The following is a 19,770-nucleotide window of genomic DNA, read 5'->3' as shown; positions in this document are numbered from 1 at the left end:
ATTCCTCACCTCCTTTCTAAAGGTACGTCCTTTTATTCTGAGGCTGTGACCTCTGGTCCTAGACTCTCTCACAAGTGGAAACATCCTCTCCACATCTACTCTATCCAGGCCTTTCACTATTTAGTAAGTTTCAATGTTGTCCCCTTCATCCTTCACAACTCCAGGAAGTAGAGATAGAGGTGCAGCGCAGAAACGGGCCCTTCGACCCACCGAGTCGGCACAAACCAGCGATCACCGAAATACCGATTTAACTGACAAACCTGCACATCTTTCTTTGGAGTGTGGGAGGAGCACCCGGAGAAAACCCACAGTCACAGGGAGAATGTACAAACTCAGTACAGACAGCGCCCGTGGTCAGGATCCAACCGGGTCTCTGGCGCTGTAAGGCAGCATCTCTACCACTGCGCCACCGGGCCGCCCCAGATTAGGCATAAAAGAAAGTTCCAATGAGAGGTTAAACAATTTCATCTGTCATCTCCTCGTTTATTGATAAATTTCTACAAAAATGTTAAACATTTGCTGTTTGAGTTCTATGTCACACAGTGTGACCACTGCAAGAGTTGACTGTCAGTGAATGAATCACAGTAATTAATGGAATAAATGATCTGTGGTGAACTTGCCTTTACATATCATCAGCTCCCGCAATGCCCCATGGAGCTGAATGAAGACGGACCTGGCAGCTGCCGCAAACCACCCAGTGGGCCGCGAGAACAATGCGGGACCCGGCTGGTCGCCTGTGGACACATGTGGTGGCAGGCCAGGATCATCGCTGTGTAGAAGGACCCGGCGGGTTGCTGGGGAAGCTCGGAAGCCGCTGAGCTCGGCACCGAAGACCGGAGAGTTGAGCAAGAGGGAGCTGCTGGTGAAGATGGGCGCGAGGAGTGGGCTGGTAGGAAATGGAGCGGGGTATTGCCTCCAGCGCCTTCAAGATCAGCTGCAGGAGGCATACAGCGGTGAGGTGAGGAGAGGGACATCTGGTCTCGGGCCGATCCCGTCGAGGGCACTGGAGGAGACCCTGCAGCAGCCTGGAGCTGACCAAAACCGGGAGCCGCTCCAGTACACACAGGCTGTGGAGTTGGGACTTTTTCTTTTTGTAAATGACGTAAAATTATAGTGACTCTGCAGGTGTGGGCTATGCAAAAGGATTTCACTGTGCAGTGCACACGTGATAAGAAAACACCATTGAACCAGCATCAACCGATTATCAGTACTAAATGAGTGTCTATTTGAAGAGGTTCTCACAGGCTCATTTGGACCTGGATTTGTTGTAATCTTCAAAATGCGCAATGCGCTCCAAACCCAAGCAGATATGTTTACCTCGAGAATTTGAGCGGCATGGATTCATTATTTGCAGCCTTTGATGAGGGAGGAGTTTAAAAGGAATGAATAAGATCGATGTAGACTGATTGCAGTTTAGAAGGGTGACGGTTGATCTGATTGAGAAATGCAGGTTCTCAGGGAACAATTACAGTAGATGGTTGAGAGATTGATTCCTCAGGTTGGATAATCTAGAACTATAGAAAAGGAACTGCAGATGCTAGTTCACAAAAAAAAGACACAAAGTGTCGGTGTAACTAAGCATCTCTGAAGAACATGGATAGGTGATGTTTCGGGTCAGGACCCTTCTTCAGGTCTAGTCTGAAGAAGGGTCCCAACCTAATATGAGTCTGAGTAAGGGTCCCAACCTAAAATGTCACCTATCCATGTTCTCCAGAGATGCTGCCTGACCTGCTGAGTTACCCCAGCACTTTGTGTCCTTATTATGTTGCAGCAAGGGGTGGCATGGTGGTGCAGAGGTAAAGTTGCTGCCTTACAGCGTCAGAGACCCGAGTGGGTTCCATCCATACAGGATCAAACTCCACAGAGCCAGTTAGGATCAAACCCGGGACTCTGGCGCTGTAAGGAAACAACTCTACTGTTGCGCACACTGTGTTGTCCCGAAGATTTACCTCATAAATTTGAATTATTTAACTCACACGGTGGAACACTTGCACAAAGTGCCTTGGTGACATTTGCTGTGTTAAATAAATATAGGCTGATGTGGGATGTTTTGACGTCAGGAGCAAGTGGCCCTCATACTGTGGCCCGTCCGGCAGTCAGAGGATGCGCTCAGATTTTCCTCTTCTTCCTCCTCATGGCTTTCCATTCACCCTCCTGGGTGGCCAGGCTGCTCATCAGCATCTTGACCTTCTGCTTCCTCTCCGAATCCCTGCAAAATACAATGGATAGGGTGGTCAAGCATGTTTTTGCTACCGTGGCCTTCATCAGTCAGGGAATTGAGTAGAGGTTGGGATGTTATGTTACAGTTGTACAAGCAGTTGGTGGGGCCGCATTGTGTTCAAATTTGGTCATCCTGTTATAGGAAGAATATCAGTAATGAGTGCAGAGAAGATTTACGAGGATGTTGCCAGGATTTGAGGGCCTGAGCTACAGGGAGAGATTAGGAAGGTTAGGACTGTATTCCTTGGAGGCTGAGAGATTATCTCAGAGGTGTATAAAATCATCATTGGGATAGAGAGGGTGAATGCACCGTCTTTTATCCAGAGGACAGGGTAACAAGAACCAGCAGACATAGGTTTAAGGCGTGAGGTGAAAGAGAAAATAAAAACCTATGAGGCAATCTTTGCACTCAGAGGATGATGGGTACATGGAACGAGCTGCCAGAGGAGGCAGTTGAGGCATAACAACATTTAAAAGATACTTGGGCAGGTACATGGTTAGGGCAGGTTTAGAGGGATATGGGCCAAAGGCCGGCAGGTGAGACTAGTGTAGATGGGGCACCTTGGTCGGTGCATAGATGGCGTATCTAGGTCAGCATGGGCAAGTTGGGCCGAAAGGCCTGTTTCTGTGCAGTATGGCTCTATGACTATGAGAAAATCACTGTAAGCAAGGACCACCAAACAGGACAAAGCTCTTCAACGAAAGCAAAATCCCATTGATGGTGGAAGTCCGAGTAAAACGAGAGGAAATTGGGAACGCTTATGGGAACTCGGCAAGGACATGATGGGCCGAAGGGCCTGTTTCCGTGTTGTGTGACACTATGATTCAGGCAGGAAATTTCAGTTAAGACGTTGATGGATCAAGGACTTTGTCCAAAGGCTCAGATCATTCAGGCAACATCAATGAGGTCACAAGGAAATGCAGATGCTGGAATCTTGAGTAAAACACAAAGTACTGGAGTAACTCAACGGGTCAGGCAGCATTTTGAAGAGAACAAATAAGGGTCCCAAACCAAAACGACACAGATGATGCCAAACCCACTGAGTTATTCCAACACTTTGTGTTTTATGTCAATGAAGTGCCAGGTTCAGTCAAGGTTCAATAAGCTGCATTCTCACCTCTGATGGCCATACGTTCATGCATCATAGGAGTCGAAATAGGCCATTCGGCCCATCAAGTCTACTCCGCCATCTATCTTTCCCTCTCAACCCCATTCTCTTGTCTTCTCCGCATAACCATTGATACCCGTACTAACCAAGAATCTGTCAATCTCCGCCTTAAAAATCCCCAATGACTTAGCCTCCACAGCCGTCAGCAATGAATTCCACAGATTTGCCACTCTCTGACTAAACAAATTCCTCTTTGTCTCCTTTCTAAAGATGTGTCCTTTCTATAGATCTGATCTCCAGACACAGACACAATTCTGAGCTGACAGGGAGTGCTGCATGGTCTGCGATATGCCTCTCAGGTGAGAACTCAAATCTAGGCCTTGTCTGCTCCACTAAGTGCATACAGAAGATGCCACGCACAAAGTTGATGAGCCGGCTTCCCTGTCCAACCCTTCTCCCTCAGACAATGTGTGCTGACTTGTTCACATTATTTGCTCATTCTCTAGGGGAACTCACTGTAGATAAACTAGCTGTTCTGTTGCAGAGACCACGGAAGTGACTACACATCAAATTGCACTTAGATAGACACAAAGTGCTGGAGTAACTCAGGAGGTCAGACAGCATCTCTGGAGGGAAAGGATGGATGATGTTTCAGATAGGAACCCTTCTTCAGACTTCAGAGTCAAGAGTTTGAAAAGGGTTCAGACTTAAAACATCACCTATCATTTTTCTCCACAAATGCCGCCTGACCAGCTCAGTTACTCCAGCACTTTGTGTCTATCTTTGGTATAAACCAGCATCTGTAGTTCCTTTCTACTCAAAATGCATTTACTTAGCTGCAAGATATTGCGGCAGCAGATGGTGTGAAAAGTTCTATTGAAATATTATCGAGGTTCTGAAATTTGAAAACACACCCCTCCAGAATCAAGGACAATTTCTTCCCAGCTGTTATCAGGCAAGTGAACCATCCTATCAACAACTAGAGAATGGTCCCGACCCAATAACCTCATTGGAGATCCTCGGACTATCTTTAATCACACTTCACAAGACTTTATCTTACACTAAACCTTATTCTGTGTTTGCGCTGTATCTCTAATGTCTATAGTAAAGTCTAAAGAGTTAACATTGTGCCGAAGACTTCTTACCTTTCCATGATACCCGAAAACTTATGCCTGGCCAGAAACTGTGCGTCCTTGCGGATTTCCCGGATGGCTCCTTTAAATTCCCGCTTGTGCTTGTGGACGAGTCTCATCCGCTCCTTCTCCTGCTGGCTGCTGCCGCGCTTTCTCCCGTAGTCTGTGCTGGAATCACAGGGTTCACGCCATTATGATTCCTGCTGTTCGAGTTCCTCTTCCCCCAACCCACCAAACCCACCTGCTACTCGCTGGGCTGGGGGTCTCAAGGCAGCCTCTGGGTAGGGGTATCCGAGATATCGGCCCGCAAGGTTGGCCATGGAAGTCGGCTATGGGAATGGATCCGCCGGCTCCAGCCAGGTCGGAGTTCCATAGCCCAGGCCTCGGGGGCAAGAGCCCACCATGCTGCTACCGGCGGGGAGAAGGGACAGGAGTCTGAGATCCGTGACCTCCAGGTTTTCCCGATCAGCTTATTCCCAGCAACATCCGGCTCTTGAACCACCTTGCACAACACTAGCCACAATCCTACCTGTGCAATGGTCTACCGTGGACTTCACATAAGGTTGCCTCAAGTACAGTGCCACCACTGACTTTCCATCAACTGATGGTCCAGTACCTCCTTTAATTACAAAGGTGCACTTGAAATCTCCCCCGGAAACCCACCCCACCCCCCAATAATATGGCGCCTAGGCCGGATGAGGCGACCAACCACTACCTCATCGGGACTTCCGCGCCGATCAGCGGGTCGGATTTGCCCCCGAGGCCTGGGCTCTGGAACTCCGGCCTGGCTGGAGCCGGCGGATATGTTCCCATCGCTGACTTCCACGGCCAACCTTGCGGGCCGATATCTTGGCTGCCAGAGGCTGTGACTTATATTGGTCCGGCAAAACAGATAATACGGCAAGATTGCCGGAACCAAGGTTGCCGGAAAATCAGTGGTGGACCTGTACTTCAGCTCCAGCTCCAGATCTCTTGGTCTCAAGATCAAGCAACCTTCAATGGCTCAGACTACTATGGTCTGGGTATCCAGCATAACTGATAATTCATTGAATTATTATTTATTGCACATATACTGTTGTGTTGCGTTAATGTCCCTGCAACCGCTGCAGCAAGTAATCATTCTACAGCTCCGTTCCTGGTGCATTTGACAATGAAACACTCTCCAGATCTGCCAGATGAAGGTCTCTTGGATGGAGACGTGGAAGGGGAGGGGACTGGTGGGAGGAGAGTACCGGGGGGAAGGGAGGAGAATGGGGGAGGCACACTCTTTAAGAAAGTGCCTGATAATTACTTGAAACACTACAAACTGCAGTTACGAACCGAATAACTGGAAAATAGGATTCAAGTAAAGTCTATTTTTAGCTGACATGGAAACAATGGAGTAATTCTGTGTTGAATATTTTTACAATTCTATGAATAGTAGTTTAACCCACAAGTTGAACTGTGTGGACCTCCCCTGTATAACTTCAATTCAGCTGTTGCTCTTTGCCATGTGACATCTGACCCCGCATACTTACACTTCGACTATTTTGGGTGTGAAAAATTTCAAGGGGACGGGTTTCTTCTTCTCGAACGCAAGAGTCTGGTAGCACGATGGCCTGTCTTTCATCTCCTGTAGGACCTCCTGGTACAACTCCTGCACATTAGGGAACAAGATGGTCTCAACAACGTGCATAAATACAGCAACCCTCAACTATGTAAAACATCCCGAGGTATTTCACACGATCAACTCAAACAAGATCGCACACACCATACGAGAACACATGCGTAAAGGAGCAAAACCCTGGCCACAATTGGTTTCAATACACGTTTTTCAATACACCTACTTTGAGTCCACTCCGCCATTCAATCATGGCTGATCAATCTTTCACTCTCAACCCCATTCTCCTGCCTTCTCCCCGTAACCATTGAAAGAAGGAAACACAGAAACATAGAAAATAGGTGTAGGAGTAGGCTATTCGGCCCTTCGAGCCATTCAATATGATCATGGCTGATCATCCAACTCAGTATCCCGTACCTGCCTTCTCTCCATACCCCCTGATCCCTCTAGCCACAAGGGCCACATCTAACTCCCTCTTAAATATAGCCAATGAACTGGCCTCAACTACCTTCTGTGGCAGAGAGTTCCAGAGATTCACCACTCTCTGCGTGAAAAATGTTTTTCTCATTTCGGTTCTAAAGGATTTCCCCTCTATCCTTAAGCTGTGGCCCCTTGTCCTGGACTTCCCCAACATCGGGAACAATCTTCCTGCATCTAGCCTGTCCAATCCCTTAAGATGGAGGTGTGGAAGAAATTTCAGAGTTTCAGACTCAGGGAACATTTCCCAGTGGCCAGGTAATGGGAAGAGAGAATGTGAAAAGAGGTTATAAATAGAGATAACTCAGTAGCTTGTAGACTGAAGCTGATTACAGATATAGGGGACTGACAGTAAGAGGTCGAATATATTTTATATTATCCCATTTGTACAGATATATTATATTCTATCACACTTGCCTTGTCTGCCCATTTCAACAGCAGAGGCGAACTATTTTACACCAATGCGTGAAAGGAGGAACTAATCTTCTGCCATAATTCAGTCAGAATTCCTCAGGTATTCATCAGAAGAATGGGGCGGCCCCCTTCCTAAATGTTTTGTGAAATACACCTTGCATGCAATTCTGAAAATAATAGACAGTAATTACCTGAGCTTTATTCTAAGCAGTGACATGATAATAGTCTTTTCATGTCTTGGTAGAATGGAACTGGGAAAGATTTTTGCAATTTAACACTTAGTTGCTGCCTTCGATCCGGACTGTGGGTGGTGGCTGTACGGAGTTTGTACGTTCTTCCTGTGACCCCGCGTGGGTTTCCTCCGGTTTCCACCCACATCCCAGAAACATGCCGGCAGTAAATATCCAGACAGCACTGGAAACAGGTCCTTACCTGGAGCTTTGGTGGATAATCATTCATGGGTAGGTGCGTGGTTAGGAGGACTTCCAGGGGACGGATGATTTCTGGGAACGCCGGTAGCTCCCGGTACAACTGGCAGCTTTTCTTGCACAGGTTGAAGCACATCGCCAGGCTGGTGAGCCTTTAGCAGGAGGAACAGACAAATAAATCCAGGAAGATCAACAAATGATGCAGAAGCTTACAGCACCACTTCTTTTAACCCTCTGAAGAAAGGTCCCGACCTGAAATGTCACCATTCATGTCCTCCAGAGCTTGTCTGACCCTTTGAGTTACTCCAGCACTTTGTGTCTCTTTCTATAAACCAGCATCTGCAGTTCTTTGTTTCTCATTCCTTATTACTTGCCAGGTTTTGTACCATCTCCACCTGTCTTCCTGCTTTCTCCACTCCGAATACAATCAGTCCGAGTCCAGCCCCAAAATGTCACCTATCTATGCCCCCCAGAGATGTTGCCTGACCCACTGAGTTTCTTCCCAGCTGTTATCAGGCAACTGAACCATCCGACCAACAGCTGGAGAGCAGTCCTGAGCTACTATCAACCACATTGGAGAGCCTTGGACTATCGTTGATCGGATTTTACTGGACTTTATCTTGCACTAAACGTTATTCACATTATTCCTTTTATCATGTATTTGTACACTGTGGTTGGCTCAAATGTAATCATGTATTGTCTTTCTGCTGACTGGTTAGTACACAGCAAACGTTTTTCACTGTAACTCGGTACACGTGACAATAAACTAAACTCAAACTGAATACTCCAGCACTTTGTGTTTTCAGCACCTGCAGTTTCTTGTGCCTCCGCTTCTTTTAATCACATTCATTTGCTCCCCTGTATCAAGACGGGTTTTGTTTTTGTTTTCTTGCCAAGTTTAGTTTAATGTAGAGATACAATATGAGGACAGGCCCTTTGGCCCACTATGTCTGCACTGACCAACAATCACCTGTTCATACTAGTTCCATGGACCCCTACACACTAGGGACAACTTACAGAAGCATTTTAACCTAATTTTGGAATGTGGGAGGAAACTGGAGCACCCGGAGAAAACCCACGCGATCAAGGGGAGAACATACTAACCGTACCGACAGCACCGTAGTCAGGATCGAACCCGGGTCTCTGGTGCTTTAAGGCAGCAGCTATACTGCTGGGCCTTCCTCTACTTTCCTAGAAGGACTATTGGATGTTGTGTGGGCTCAGGAAGCGACACGGAATTTGCTGTACAGACATCTATATTGTAATAGTTTGCTAATCCAAACTATCAAAGCTAGCACAGCATTAATATCTTTTCGGGCAGTGTCCCCTTTAGCAACCAATGCCTACAGAATGGGACTCAGGAGGGACAGTAGGAAGCATGCCAACCAAGGGAAGTGCAATGGTCAGCCAGCTTGGGCATGGCACTGTGATGCAAACAATGCCTCACAGATCCAGCGACAAGTGTTCAATCCTGATCTCCACTCCGACAGTGTGGAGTTTGCACATTCTTCCTGTATGCATGTGGGTTTCCCCCAGGTCTCTCTCTCAAGTCTCAGATGAGCAGGTTGATGAGTTAATTGTCCACTGTTAATGATCCTTATTATGTGGGTGAATGCTACAATCTGGGGGAGATTGGTGGGAATGTGGGAAGAATACAATGGAAGAATTGCATTCCTTCTCCCTTGAGCCCTGCAATATGTTCCCATTTACACGTTCATTCCTTTCTCTGTTGAAAGTTACAACTGAATCTGCCTCGCCCACGCTTAGAGCATCTACGTTACAGCAGCTTTTAGTGTTTGCAACCAAAGATTTCCTCAGGTTCTATGGCTCTTCCTGCTAAACCATCTCGCTAGTCAGTCGGCTTACGGGCTGCCACTCACTTGAAGTGCGCTACTTCCAACTCATCGCGCTGCTTCATCCCATGCATCCAGCTCATCGGCAAAGGCTTCATTTCCCAGGAATCGGCAGCCTTCTTATCCTGCAGCACCAACAGGCTGGACCATTTTCCAACTGCTTTGAAAGGTGGAATCACAGTGTACCCTGCAATGGACATACAAAATAGTTTGGTTTATTACCAAGGTACAGTGAAAAGCTGTATAGAAAGGAACTGCAGATGCTGGTTTACACCGAAGATGAAAACACAATGCTGGAGTAACCCAGTGGGTCAGGCACCATCAAGTCTGAAGACGGGTCACCTATTCCTATTCCGAAACGTCACCTATTCCTTTTCTCCAGAGATGCCACCTGACCCACTCAGTTACTCCAGCATTTTGTGTCTATCTACAGTGAAAAGCTTTTGGTTGCATGCTATCTAGTCAAAGAAAAGACTATACATGATTACAATCAAGCAGTCCACAGTGCACAGATATCCATTTTCTTATTGAATTATATTGAAAAAAAAAGAATAGGTATCTAATAACTCATCTCCCATCAGTTAGAAGATACAAAAGCTTGAAGGTACTATCTCTAGATTCAGGAGCAGCTTCTTCCCCACTATCATCAGACTATGGAGCGGTCTTTCCAGAATAGACAATAGGTGCAGGAGTAGGCCATTTGGCCCTTCGAGCCAGCCCCGCCATTCAATATGATCATGGCTGATCATCCCCAATCAGTACCTTGATCCTGCCTTCTCGCCATATCCCCTGACTCCGCTACCTTTAAGAGCTCTATTTCTCTCTTGAAAGCATCCAATGAATTGGCCTCCACTGCCTTCTGAGGCAGAGAGTTCCACAGATTCACATAAACTAGGGTGTGGTCCCGATCTCCCAGTCTCCCACATTGCACACCATGCATTTTTTTTAATCTGCACTTTCCCTGTAACAGTAACGCTATAACACTGCAATACTGTATTCCGCACTCTGGTATTTTTCTCTGCACTACCTGTTGTGTATGGCTTGGTAATACTCACAGACAGCATGCAAACAAAGCTTTTCACTATACCTTGATACATGTGAGAATAATTATAAACCAATACCATATTTCTGACTATGATTTTCCTCTCCATTCTAGACACTTCGAGCAGGGAAACATTATCTATCAAGACTTCACGTTGTACATCCTTCTGACATTTCAAAACATGTGCAAGTTTGTACATTAATTGGCCTCTGTAAATTGTCACTACTGTGTAGGGAGTGGATACAAAGGTGGAATAACATTGGAACTAGTGTGAACAGATCTGAAGAAGGGTCCCGACCCGAAACATCACCTATCCATTTTTCCAAAGAGCCTGACCTGCTGAGTTACTCGTGCATTTTGTATCTATCTTTGGTATAAACCTACAGCCACAGTTCATTTTTATTACATAGTGTGAACAGGTGATCAATGGTCAGCGTGGACTCAGTAGGCCAGTGCCTGTTTCAATGCTGTATCTTTAAATCAATCAATGAATCAAACCTTTTTCACTATATATAGGTGCACATGACAATAATAAACTAATAACAATACTAAAAGATGCCTATATAAGCTCCAGCACCTTATGGGGAGCTTTGAACTGCCTTTGGACAGCAGGAAATAGGACAATTAGCAAATAATAATACAATCAATTGAAGCTGGAGGAAAAACTCAGCTCTGACACAGTAGGTGCACATGTTTGTAGGTGCACATCTTTGCAGACACTGACTGCTGCTACACTTCTACTTAAAACCCCTCAATCTTTAGCACTGGTTTGGGCTAAAATATAAATATAAAGCATAAATGTGGAATGGCGAAATACATGCCGAGGGTTTTCAGATGAAGGGTCTTTGACCTGAAACGTTAACTGTCTTTCTTTCTGCACTGATGCTGCTTGACCTGTTGAGTGCTGAGCATATTCTCATTTTGATTAAAAAAAATTAACTCACCCAGGGCATCTTTGCATGGGACGGCCAGGTGAAGAATTCCCAGCAGGAAGCTGATCACCTCGGGAATAAACCTCTTGGAGAAAGAAACGAAGTCCAGGAATAGGCAGCACGTGAAGAGACCAGCGGCGACTTCGCGTAACGATGTGACAGAGCACTGGATCATGGGCAAGAACAAAGTAGAACCTCAGGGGAGACAACAAATGCTGGAATCTTGAGCAAAACACAGAGTGCTGGAAGAACAGGAAGGAGGACGGCACGATGCCAGACACCCCGAATCGATCACGACCACTGGTGCTGTCTGTACGGAGTTTGCACATTCTTTCTGCGACTGAGTGCGTTTCCTCCAGGTGTTCCGGTTTCCTCCCAAAAGAGTGCAGGTTTGTAGTTTAATTGGCTTCTGTAAATTCCCTATTGAGTAGGACAACTTGTGTATGGGTGATCGCTGGTAGGCACAGGTTATGTGGTTCGAAGGGCCTGTTCCATGCTGTATCTCTAAACTAAACTAAACTCAGTGGGTCAGCGCTTTTGTGGCAACTCTTTTGTGTACTTTGTAAAAAAAAAAAATATATTTTTTTACTGCATCTAACCAGGTGCAAGTGACAATAAAGTATATGGGGATAATATCAAGGGGTATGGGAAGAAGGCAGGAACAGGGTACTGATTGGAGATGATCAGCCATGATCACAGTGAATGGCGGTGCTGGCTCGAAGGGCCAAATGGCCTACTCCTGCACCTATTGTCTATCATCATAATCATCATCTGTGCAGGGAATGGACAGACGATGTTTTAGGTCGGGACCCTTCTTCAGACCGATTCACCCCATTAGTCCGATCAGTCTGAAGGAAGGGCATCTGTCCATTTCCCTCCACAGATGCTGCCTGACTCTCTGAGTTTCTCCAGCAATTTCTGTTTTGCTGATGAGTGCAGGCCTGCTTTTGGAGTTGTAGATGTAACAACATTTAGGTGCCCCACAAACAAAAGTTTAAGTGAGGCTAAAAAGTGGACAATGAGCATGGAAAATGGGAAATCCGGGGCAGAAGGAATGAAGTGGGAAAGACTCTCCATGCTAACTACCCGGAGTGGTGGTGGTGGTGGTGGTGGTGGGAATAGGGGGATATAGCATGAAGCAATTAACACAGGGTAGATGTTTCTGCTCGTGGAAAAATCTCGAATGAGGGGGACATCATTTCAAGGTGGCTTGACATTTAAATCCAAGGTACGGGGAAATTTATTCTTGCAGAGGGTAGCGAATCTTTGGAGTTCTCTGCCTCTGAAAGCTGTGGAGGCCAGATCACTATGTGTTTAAAGTGGAGGTGGATAAATGTATTAATATCGTGGGCTTGAGGAGCATGGAGATCAGGCATAGAGAAGTTTAGGTTAGTTTAGAGATACAGCACGGAAACAGGCCCTTCGGCCCACCGAGTCCGCACCGGACATTACACACACTGGGGGCCATTTTACATGTATACCAAGCCAATTAATCTACAAACCTGTAGGTCTTTGGAGTGTGGGAGGAAACCGAAGATCTCGGAAAAACCCCACGCAGGTCACGGGGAGAAGGTACAAACTTCATACAGACAAGCAACTGTAGTCAGGATCGAACCTGCGTCTCTTGTGCTGTAAGGCAGTAGTTTTACCTCTGTGCCATCGTGCCGCTCTTGGATAGATCAGTCATGAGCAAAATGAACAGCGGGCAGGCGAGAACCTAGGTGGCTTGCTCCAATTTTTCCTGTGCTTCTTGTCTTAATCCACTGGTGCCTGCACTTTTAAACTACCTTGAACGTTTGTATCTTCAACTTCTCATGCGAGAGCTATGATTGAACCTGCTTCCCCTTTCCTTCCAGGCAGTGCACACACCCTGCCCATCACGGATACCGTCTTCCCCACCATCAAAAGGGATCTACAGGAGGCCTCAAAAAGGCAGCCAACATCATCAGAGACCTACACCAACCTGGCCGTGCTCTCATTTCACTCTTGCTATCAGGAAGAAAGTATAGGAGCCAGAAAACTGTATTTATCTTTTAAACTTAAAATTGAATCTTTTTAAATGCTAAGCTTGCCTCTGGGTCTTTCCCCAGCTACCCACATTCTTGCCCATACAAAATCTTGGTGGATTGCAAGGCAAGGAAGACAGGGAGAACTAGCAGCATGGGGTTTATTTTTGAACAAATGTTTACGAGGCTTTTCGACAGGTGCATGAATATGCAGTGAATGGGGGGATATAGATCATGTGCAGGAAGAGGAGATTCATTTATTTTGGCATCATGTTTTGCACAGACATTGTGGGCCGAAAGGCCTGTTCCTGTGCTGTAATGTTTTGTGTACTGCATAATTTTCTGATTAAAGCTTTGCTTCATTCAGAGAGATTGCAAAATAAATTTGCTGTAAGGTCTGCACTGACACTCTGACAACCAGGCCAGCTGTTATTGTTTATAGAACAGACTAATAAATCCATTTAACAGCATAATTAAAGCACTGGGGTTCGTTTGTGTACTCATGTTAAGTCTATATAATTTCCTGTTATACCACAGAGTGTTTCACAGTTTCTGTTACTGCACAAATTTTGGTCAATTTACAAAGGATACTGAAAAAGGGCAGCACAGTTGTGCAGCGGTAGAGTTGCTGCTTTGCAGCACCAGACACCTGGGATCCATCCTGACTAAGGGTGCTGTCTGTACGGAATTTGTACGTTCACCCTGTCACCGCGTGGGATTCTCCAGTTTCCTCCCACATTTGACAGACGTACAGGTTTGAAGGCTAATTGGCTTTGTTAAAATTGTAATCTGTCCCTAGTGTGTGGGATAGTGTTAGTGTACGACATGGTCGACATGGATTCGGTGGGCCAAAGGGCCTGTTTCCATGCTGTATCTCTAATGGCTAGAGGCAATGATTTACATAGATACTGTTTCCAACTGAGCAAAGAGTAAATAGTTGCAGCTTTTCATTTAGATAACGTATGCTTGAGAAGTAATCTGACAGTAGGATATGATATGAAGGATATTCACACCTTCTCTACATTCATCCTATGAGACACTTCTATTCAATAGATACTGGCAAGTCCAACAATTCATTTGGGCTTTTGATATTTAAGGAAGGCTTATTATGGTAACATCAATTCTCGAGAACAGGGAGCAGTATAAAGCTTCTACCCACCTTAGTGACGATTTGACTCAAGTGCACCAGTGTGGGCGTCACCACAGCGTGTCGGTAGTCAGAGGTAGGGAAGAGAGCCCCCGTAATTTTTATGTAAATCAGCTGAAAGAGAACACAAACATACATCAGTGACAGAAAATAACAATAGTGTGCTTGCTCCTTAAGGGATAATGAATTAATAGAGAGGAAAGGTTCAGAGGAACAAGGACCAAGGCTGGGTAAATGGGACTAGCGTTTTAGACTATATATATATATATAGCGCAAACACAGGTCCTTCGGCCCACCGAGTCCATGCTGACCAGCGATCACCCCGTATAAGACTATCCTACGCTTCAACGACAATTTTACAACTTACTAAAGCCAATTAAACCACAAACCTGTATGTCTTTGGAATGTGGGAGGGAACTGGAGCACCCGGAGAAAACCCGGAGAAAACCCATGCGACCACAGGGAGAACGTACAAACTCCGTACAGACAGCACTGTAGTCAGGATCAAACCTGGGTCTCTCGCACTATAAGGCAGCAATTCTACTTCTGCACTACTGTGCTGCCTTAGATGGTGCATCTTGATCAGCATGGACATATTGGGCTTAAAGGCTGTTTCTGTGCAGTATGCCTAGAACTAGTGTAATGTCAACTTGATCACTGTCAGTGACAATGAGCCATTCGTTGATTTTGCAGCTTCTTTTCAATGCCCGTTTGCTCCGTTGCAGAAGCCAGTTTGCTCTGTTCCTCCTGAAACCAGTTCCTTGCTGGTGCGACACAGTAATAAAGATGATGATCGCACCACCCTGGCCAAGCTCTCATTTCACTCCTGTCATCAGGAAGATGATAAAAGGCCTGTCCCACTAGTCGATTTTTTTAAGCGACTGTCATAGTCGTAGCAGGTTGCCGGAAAAAACGGCGACTGGACTAATGGGCCTGTCCCACTTAAGCGATTTTTTAGGCGACAGCCGACGACTATGACAATGGAATCCACCGAAACCTAGTCAGCACCTACGCCATCCTGGCGACAACCTACGCCATCCTGGCGACAACCTACGACAGCACCTACGTCAGGAGAAGACAAGCTACGACAAGCCCACGGTCGCCGAAACGTTTTGAACATTTCAAAATCCAGCGGCAACCAGAAAAACGCTACAACTCTTTGGGCGACTGAGGAGCCGACTCAGGACCATACATGCGACTGCCCGGTGACCATGTGGCGACAGCCTAGTCGCCGATAGTCGCCTAAAAAAATCACCTAAGTGGGACAGGCCCTTAAAGGAGCTTGAAAATTATAACCTCCAGGTTCAGGAGGTCCAATAAAGGCATGGTGGGTGTCACCTTCTCTCTAAATAAGGCTTGTGAAACCACACACAGTTCCCCTTCCGAAGACCACAGTAAGTTTAGATATGGTGGTTTTGATCATCTGAGGGCCGCAAAGTGGTGCAGCGCTAGAGACCCGGGTTCGATCCTGACTACGGGCTCTGTCCGTACGGAGTTTGTATGTTCTTCCTGTGACCATATTTTTCTCCGGGTGCTCCAGTTTCCACCCACACTCCAAAGACATGCAGGTTTGCAGGTAAATTGGCTTTGGTACAAAAAAATGTAAATTGGCCCCAGTGTGTAAGATAGTGCTAGTGCAAGGGGTGTTTGCTGGTTGACATGGTCTCAGTGGGACAAAAGGTCTGTTTCCATGCAGTACCTCTAAAGGTATGTAGCAGGCCAGATACTTCAGGGATAAGACACTGAAGCCTGAATGAAGCCGACATTATACTTCGACATTGGGAATGCAATATCTGCAATATTGTGTGGACACAAATCTATCCCATTCCACTCGGCACCACGATGGTGCTCTGCATCACTGTCCTTTGGTCTGTGTTTGGAAAGGACAGTGAGCTCCCCCTGGTGGTTCAACTGATTATCTGGGAAAAGTACTTGTAGTGTAAAATGCAAGAGAGATATATACAGGTGCACAACCTTTTATCATGTGTTCATGTGTTCCGGAAACCGAAAAACTCCGAAAACCGGCCATTTTTTCCAAGATGTCGTCTGCACACCAAAGCTCGCGTTTGGCGCCAAACTTGACCCGAAACGACCCATGGTCAACCCAGGTCTCTGTACTACTGTAGCGGCTGCCTCCTCCCCGGAGACCGGGGAGACACTTAAACATCTGTAAATCATTGCTTAAATGTTAGTTTGGAGGACTTTTATGTGAAGGGGGGGGGGGAGTGGTTGAAGGGGTAAACTTTAATTCTTAGTCCCCTACCTGGTCGGAGAGGCGGGGAGCGGTCAATGCCTTACCGGGTCGCCGTGCAGTAAGCTCCGCAGCTCTGTGGCCGCCAACCCAGCTGGAGCTGCGGCCGCCGCCGGTTGTAGCTCCGACCCCGGCAACTCGACCCCTGGCTGCGAGGCGCTCCAAATCCAGCGCCGCCCGCAGCCCCAGCTCCGCGAACGTTGGGAGAAGGCGGCCTCAGCGCCCTGGAGCTTACCGCACAGCGACCCGGTAAGGCATTGCCCGCTTCCCGCTAGTATCCCAGCGCTGCTGGGGCTGCGGGCGGCACTGGATTTGGAGCGCCTCGCAGCCAGGGGTAGAGTTGCCGGGGTCGGAGCTGCAACCGGCGCTGCCCGCGGCCGGACGGAGCCCCCAGCTCCGCGATGTTGGGAGTCGCCGACCAGGTAGGGGACTAAGAATTAAAGTTTACCCCTTCACCCACCCACCCCATAAAATCCCTCCAAACTAACTGACTAACATTTATGCAATGATTTACAATGATTCCCCGGTCTCCGGGGAGGAGGCAGTCGCTCCAGACTTTTCAAGCCGCCCGCGCTACCTACCTAATCTACGCTAAAAATCTTCCATTCGGAAATCCGAAAATGTCCGAAATCCGACAAGTGTCTGGTCCCAAGGCTTTCGGATAAAAGGTTGTGCACCTGTATTTATATAGTACCGGTCACAAACTCAAAATATCACAAAACACTTTAAAGTCTATTTTTAAAAAGTAGTTAATTTATTGTGTGGTATTTATGCAGGTTCTAACAAACACCTTTGTGATATTAACTGATCTTTTTAAGTGATGTTGATTGAAGGTTTTTTATGAATGATCTCCAATTCTTGCTCTCTTGACGCCATCCAGTACCAATCCCAAAAAGCTTACCTATTTGGCGAATACAGGTACTGGACAGGTTGCGGCGTCTCAGTTCATCCATAGCCAACCTAAAGGTCAAAGTACCACGAACAAGACACAAAGTGCTGGAGTAACTCAGCGAGTCAGGCAGCATCCATGGAAAACATGGACAGACGACGTTTTGGGTTGGGACTTTTCTTCCGTTAACTGTAAAACATGGATAAGCGACTTTTCTGGTCAGAAATGTCACCTTCCCAAGTTCTCCAGAGCTATTGTCTGACCTGTTGAGTTACGCCAACATTTTTTCACGAATTTGATTGAATTTTTATTGTCATCTATATCAATCATTTGGATGAGAACGTATATGGGAAGATAAGTTTGCAGATTATACAAAATTGGATGGTACTGCAGATAATGAAGATGGATGTCAATTGCAGTTATCCAAGACATCGATGGGACAGCTTTTCAAGTACTGTATTCGTTCTGGACACCATATTACAGGAAAGATATTGTCAAATTGGAAAGGGTACAAAGAAGTTTTATGAGGATAGAATAGAATAGAATGCCTTTTATTGTCATTCAAACAGACAAGGTTTGAACGAAATTTCATTCCTGCAGTCATGACATAAAAAAAAAACCAAGACACACACTTAACACAATTTACACAAACATCCATCACAGTGAATCTCCAACACCTCCTCACTGTGATGAAAGGCAAAAGTCTTATCCCTTCCCTTTGTACTTCTCCCGCGGTCCAGCAGGCCACTGCAGCGTCGAGGCGACTGGGGCTCACGATGTTAAAGCTCACGGTGGGCTATGGTAAGTCCCGCGGTTGTTTAAGCTGCGCCGAGCGATGTTAGGCCCCGCTCCGAGTCATTTAAACCCTGCGATTCCGGCGGGAGAAGTTGCCTTTGCAACTCCACCTTCAAGGAACTATGCACCTGCACTCCTAGATCCCTCTGCTTCACAACTCTCCGCAGAGTCCTTGCATTTACTGTGTAGACCCTGACCATGTTAGACTTAACAAAATGCAATACCTCACATTTTTCTGTATTAAATTCCAATACTTTTCTATCTGGTACTTGGCTATTGAAGGCTCTGCATGTACAACCTTCAGGATGTGCTTTCAAGCAGATATCCAGCCAGGCTTACCTTGTCTAATTTAGGAAAAGTGGCCCGGCCTTTAGTCTGCAGTTGGTCCTCCAGTTCCTGCACACTTTGCCTCAGGGTAGACTGAGCAAAACTCAGGGCCGCTTCAGGGAACATCTGGGAGAGATCGTACAACTGCCTGCAAAAATAGAAAATGGAAGGAATTAAACTGATCTGAACACAGTAAGATGTAGAAACAAGGAACTGCAGATGTTGGTTTACAAAAAATATACACTAGGTGCAGTAGCTCAGCGGGTCAGGCAGCATCTGTGGAGAACATAGAGAGGTGACGTTTTGGGTCGGGACCCTTCTTCAGTTTTCTCAAAACTGCAGATGCTGGTTTACAAAAAAAAAGACACAAGATGCTTGAGTTGCAGGTCAGGCAGCATCACTGGAGACCATGGAGAGGTGAGTATTCCGGTCAGGACTCTTCTTCAGACAGTTGAAGAACATGGATAAGTGACTTTTCCGGTCGGAAACAATGTCTAGCTGCCTTACACCCCGAGTTACTCTCGCACTTTGAGTTCTTTAAAAAAATATATAAACCAGCATCTGCAGTTCTGAGTGTCAAAGTACCGAATCCTGTCAATGGCCAGACACAACAACTGGCCGTAGGAGCGTATACCCAGAACATCAGTGTTTCCTGAAAATCAGGAATCAGAACAAAGGAGGAGGCTGCCTGACCCGCCGAGTTACTCCAGCTTTTGTGTCTATCTTTGGTGTAAACCAGCATCTGCAATTCATTCTTACACAGGTTACGTACTAATGTTCCTACATGACACTTGTCACATTTTGGATCGGGATTCTTCTTCAGACTCTTTTCCAGTCTGAAGTGTAGATGGAGTCGTTGGAATGTGGGGGAGGGGAGAGGGAGGAGGCTAGTTTGTGTGGGATCAGGTAAGATCGACAACTCTGAAATATATTGCAGTATCGGGCTACACAAAATTGTGATGCATCCCAATAGGATTACACCTATCTATGTGGTCCAGAGATGCTGCATGACCCACTGAGTTACTCCAGCACTTTGTGCACCAGTGCATTGTAGAAGTTGGTGAAAGTCATTGGAGAGAAGACAAACTGAGTAAGTCTTCTGAAGAATCTGGTCTTATTTATATGACCATGGCATTGGAGCAGAATT

At 46.3% G+C, this 19,770-nt stretch overlaps 1 protein-coding gene across 3 annotated transcripts in view; it reads right to left on the bottom strand.

Moving 5' to 3' along the window:
• Window positions 1-462: 462 nt before the first annotated feature.
• The window catches only part of nop14 (NOP14 nucleolar protein homolog (yeast)), a 48,240-nt gene continuing 28,932 nt past the window's right edge, over window positions 463-19,770 (bottom strand). For all 3 annotated transcript variants that reach the window (XM_055632287.1, XM_055632286.1, XM_055632288.1), the window contains exons 12-19: window positions 18,636-18,771; window positions 14,374-14,475; window positions 11,221-11,374; window positions 9,262-9,421; window positions 7,386-7,533; window positions 5,980-6,098; window positions 4,475-4,630; window positions 463-2,209 (exon numbers count right to left, since the gene is read on the bottom strand). In XM_055632287.1, the coding sequence (XP_055488262.1) occupies window positions 2,110-2,209; window positions 4,475-4,630; window positions 5,980-6,098; window positions 7,386-7,533; window positions 9,262-9,421; window positions 11,221-11,374; window positions 14,374-14,475; window positions 18,636-18,771 (1,075 nt within the window). In that variant the 3' untranslated portion in view covers window positions 463-2,109. The remainder of the gene's footprint in view (window positions 2,210-4,474; window positions 4,631-5,979; window positions 6,099-7,385; window positions 7,534-9,261; window positions 9,422-11,220; window positions 11,375-14,373; window positions 14,476-18,635; window positions 18,772-19,770) is intronic.

Source organism: Leucoraja erinacea, chromosome 3 (assembly GCF_028641065.1).
Source record: "Leucoraja erinacea ecotype New England chromosome 3, Leri_hhj_1, whole genome shotgun sequence".
Taxonomy (NCBI): domain Eukaryota; kingdom Metazoa; phylum Chordata; class Chondrichthyes; order Rajiformes; family Rajidae; genus Leucoraja; species Leucoraja erinaceus.
This window is presented reverse-complemented; position numbering and strand designations above follow the sequence as displayed.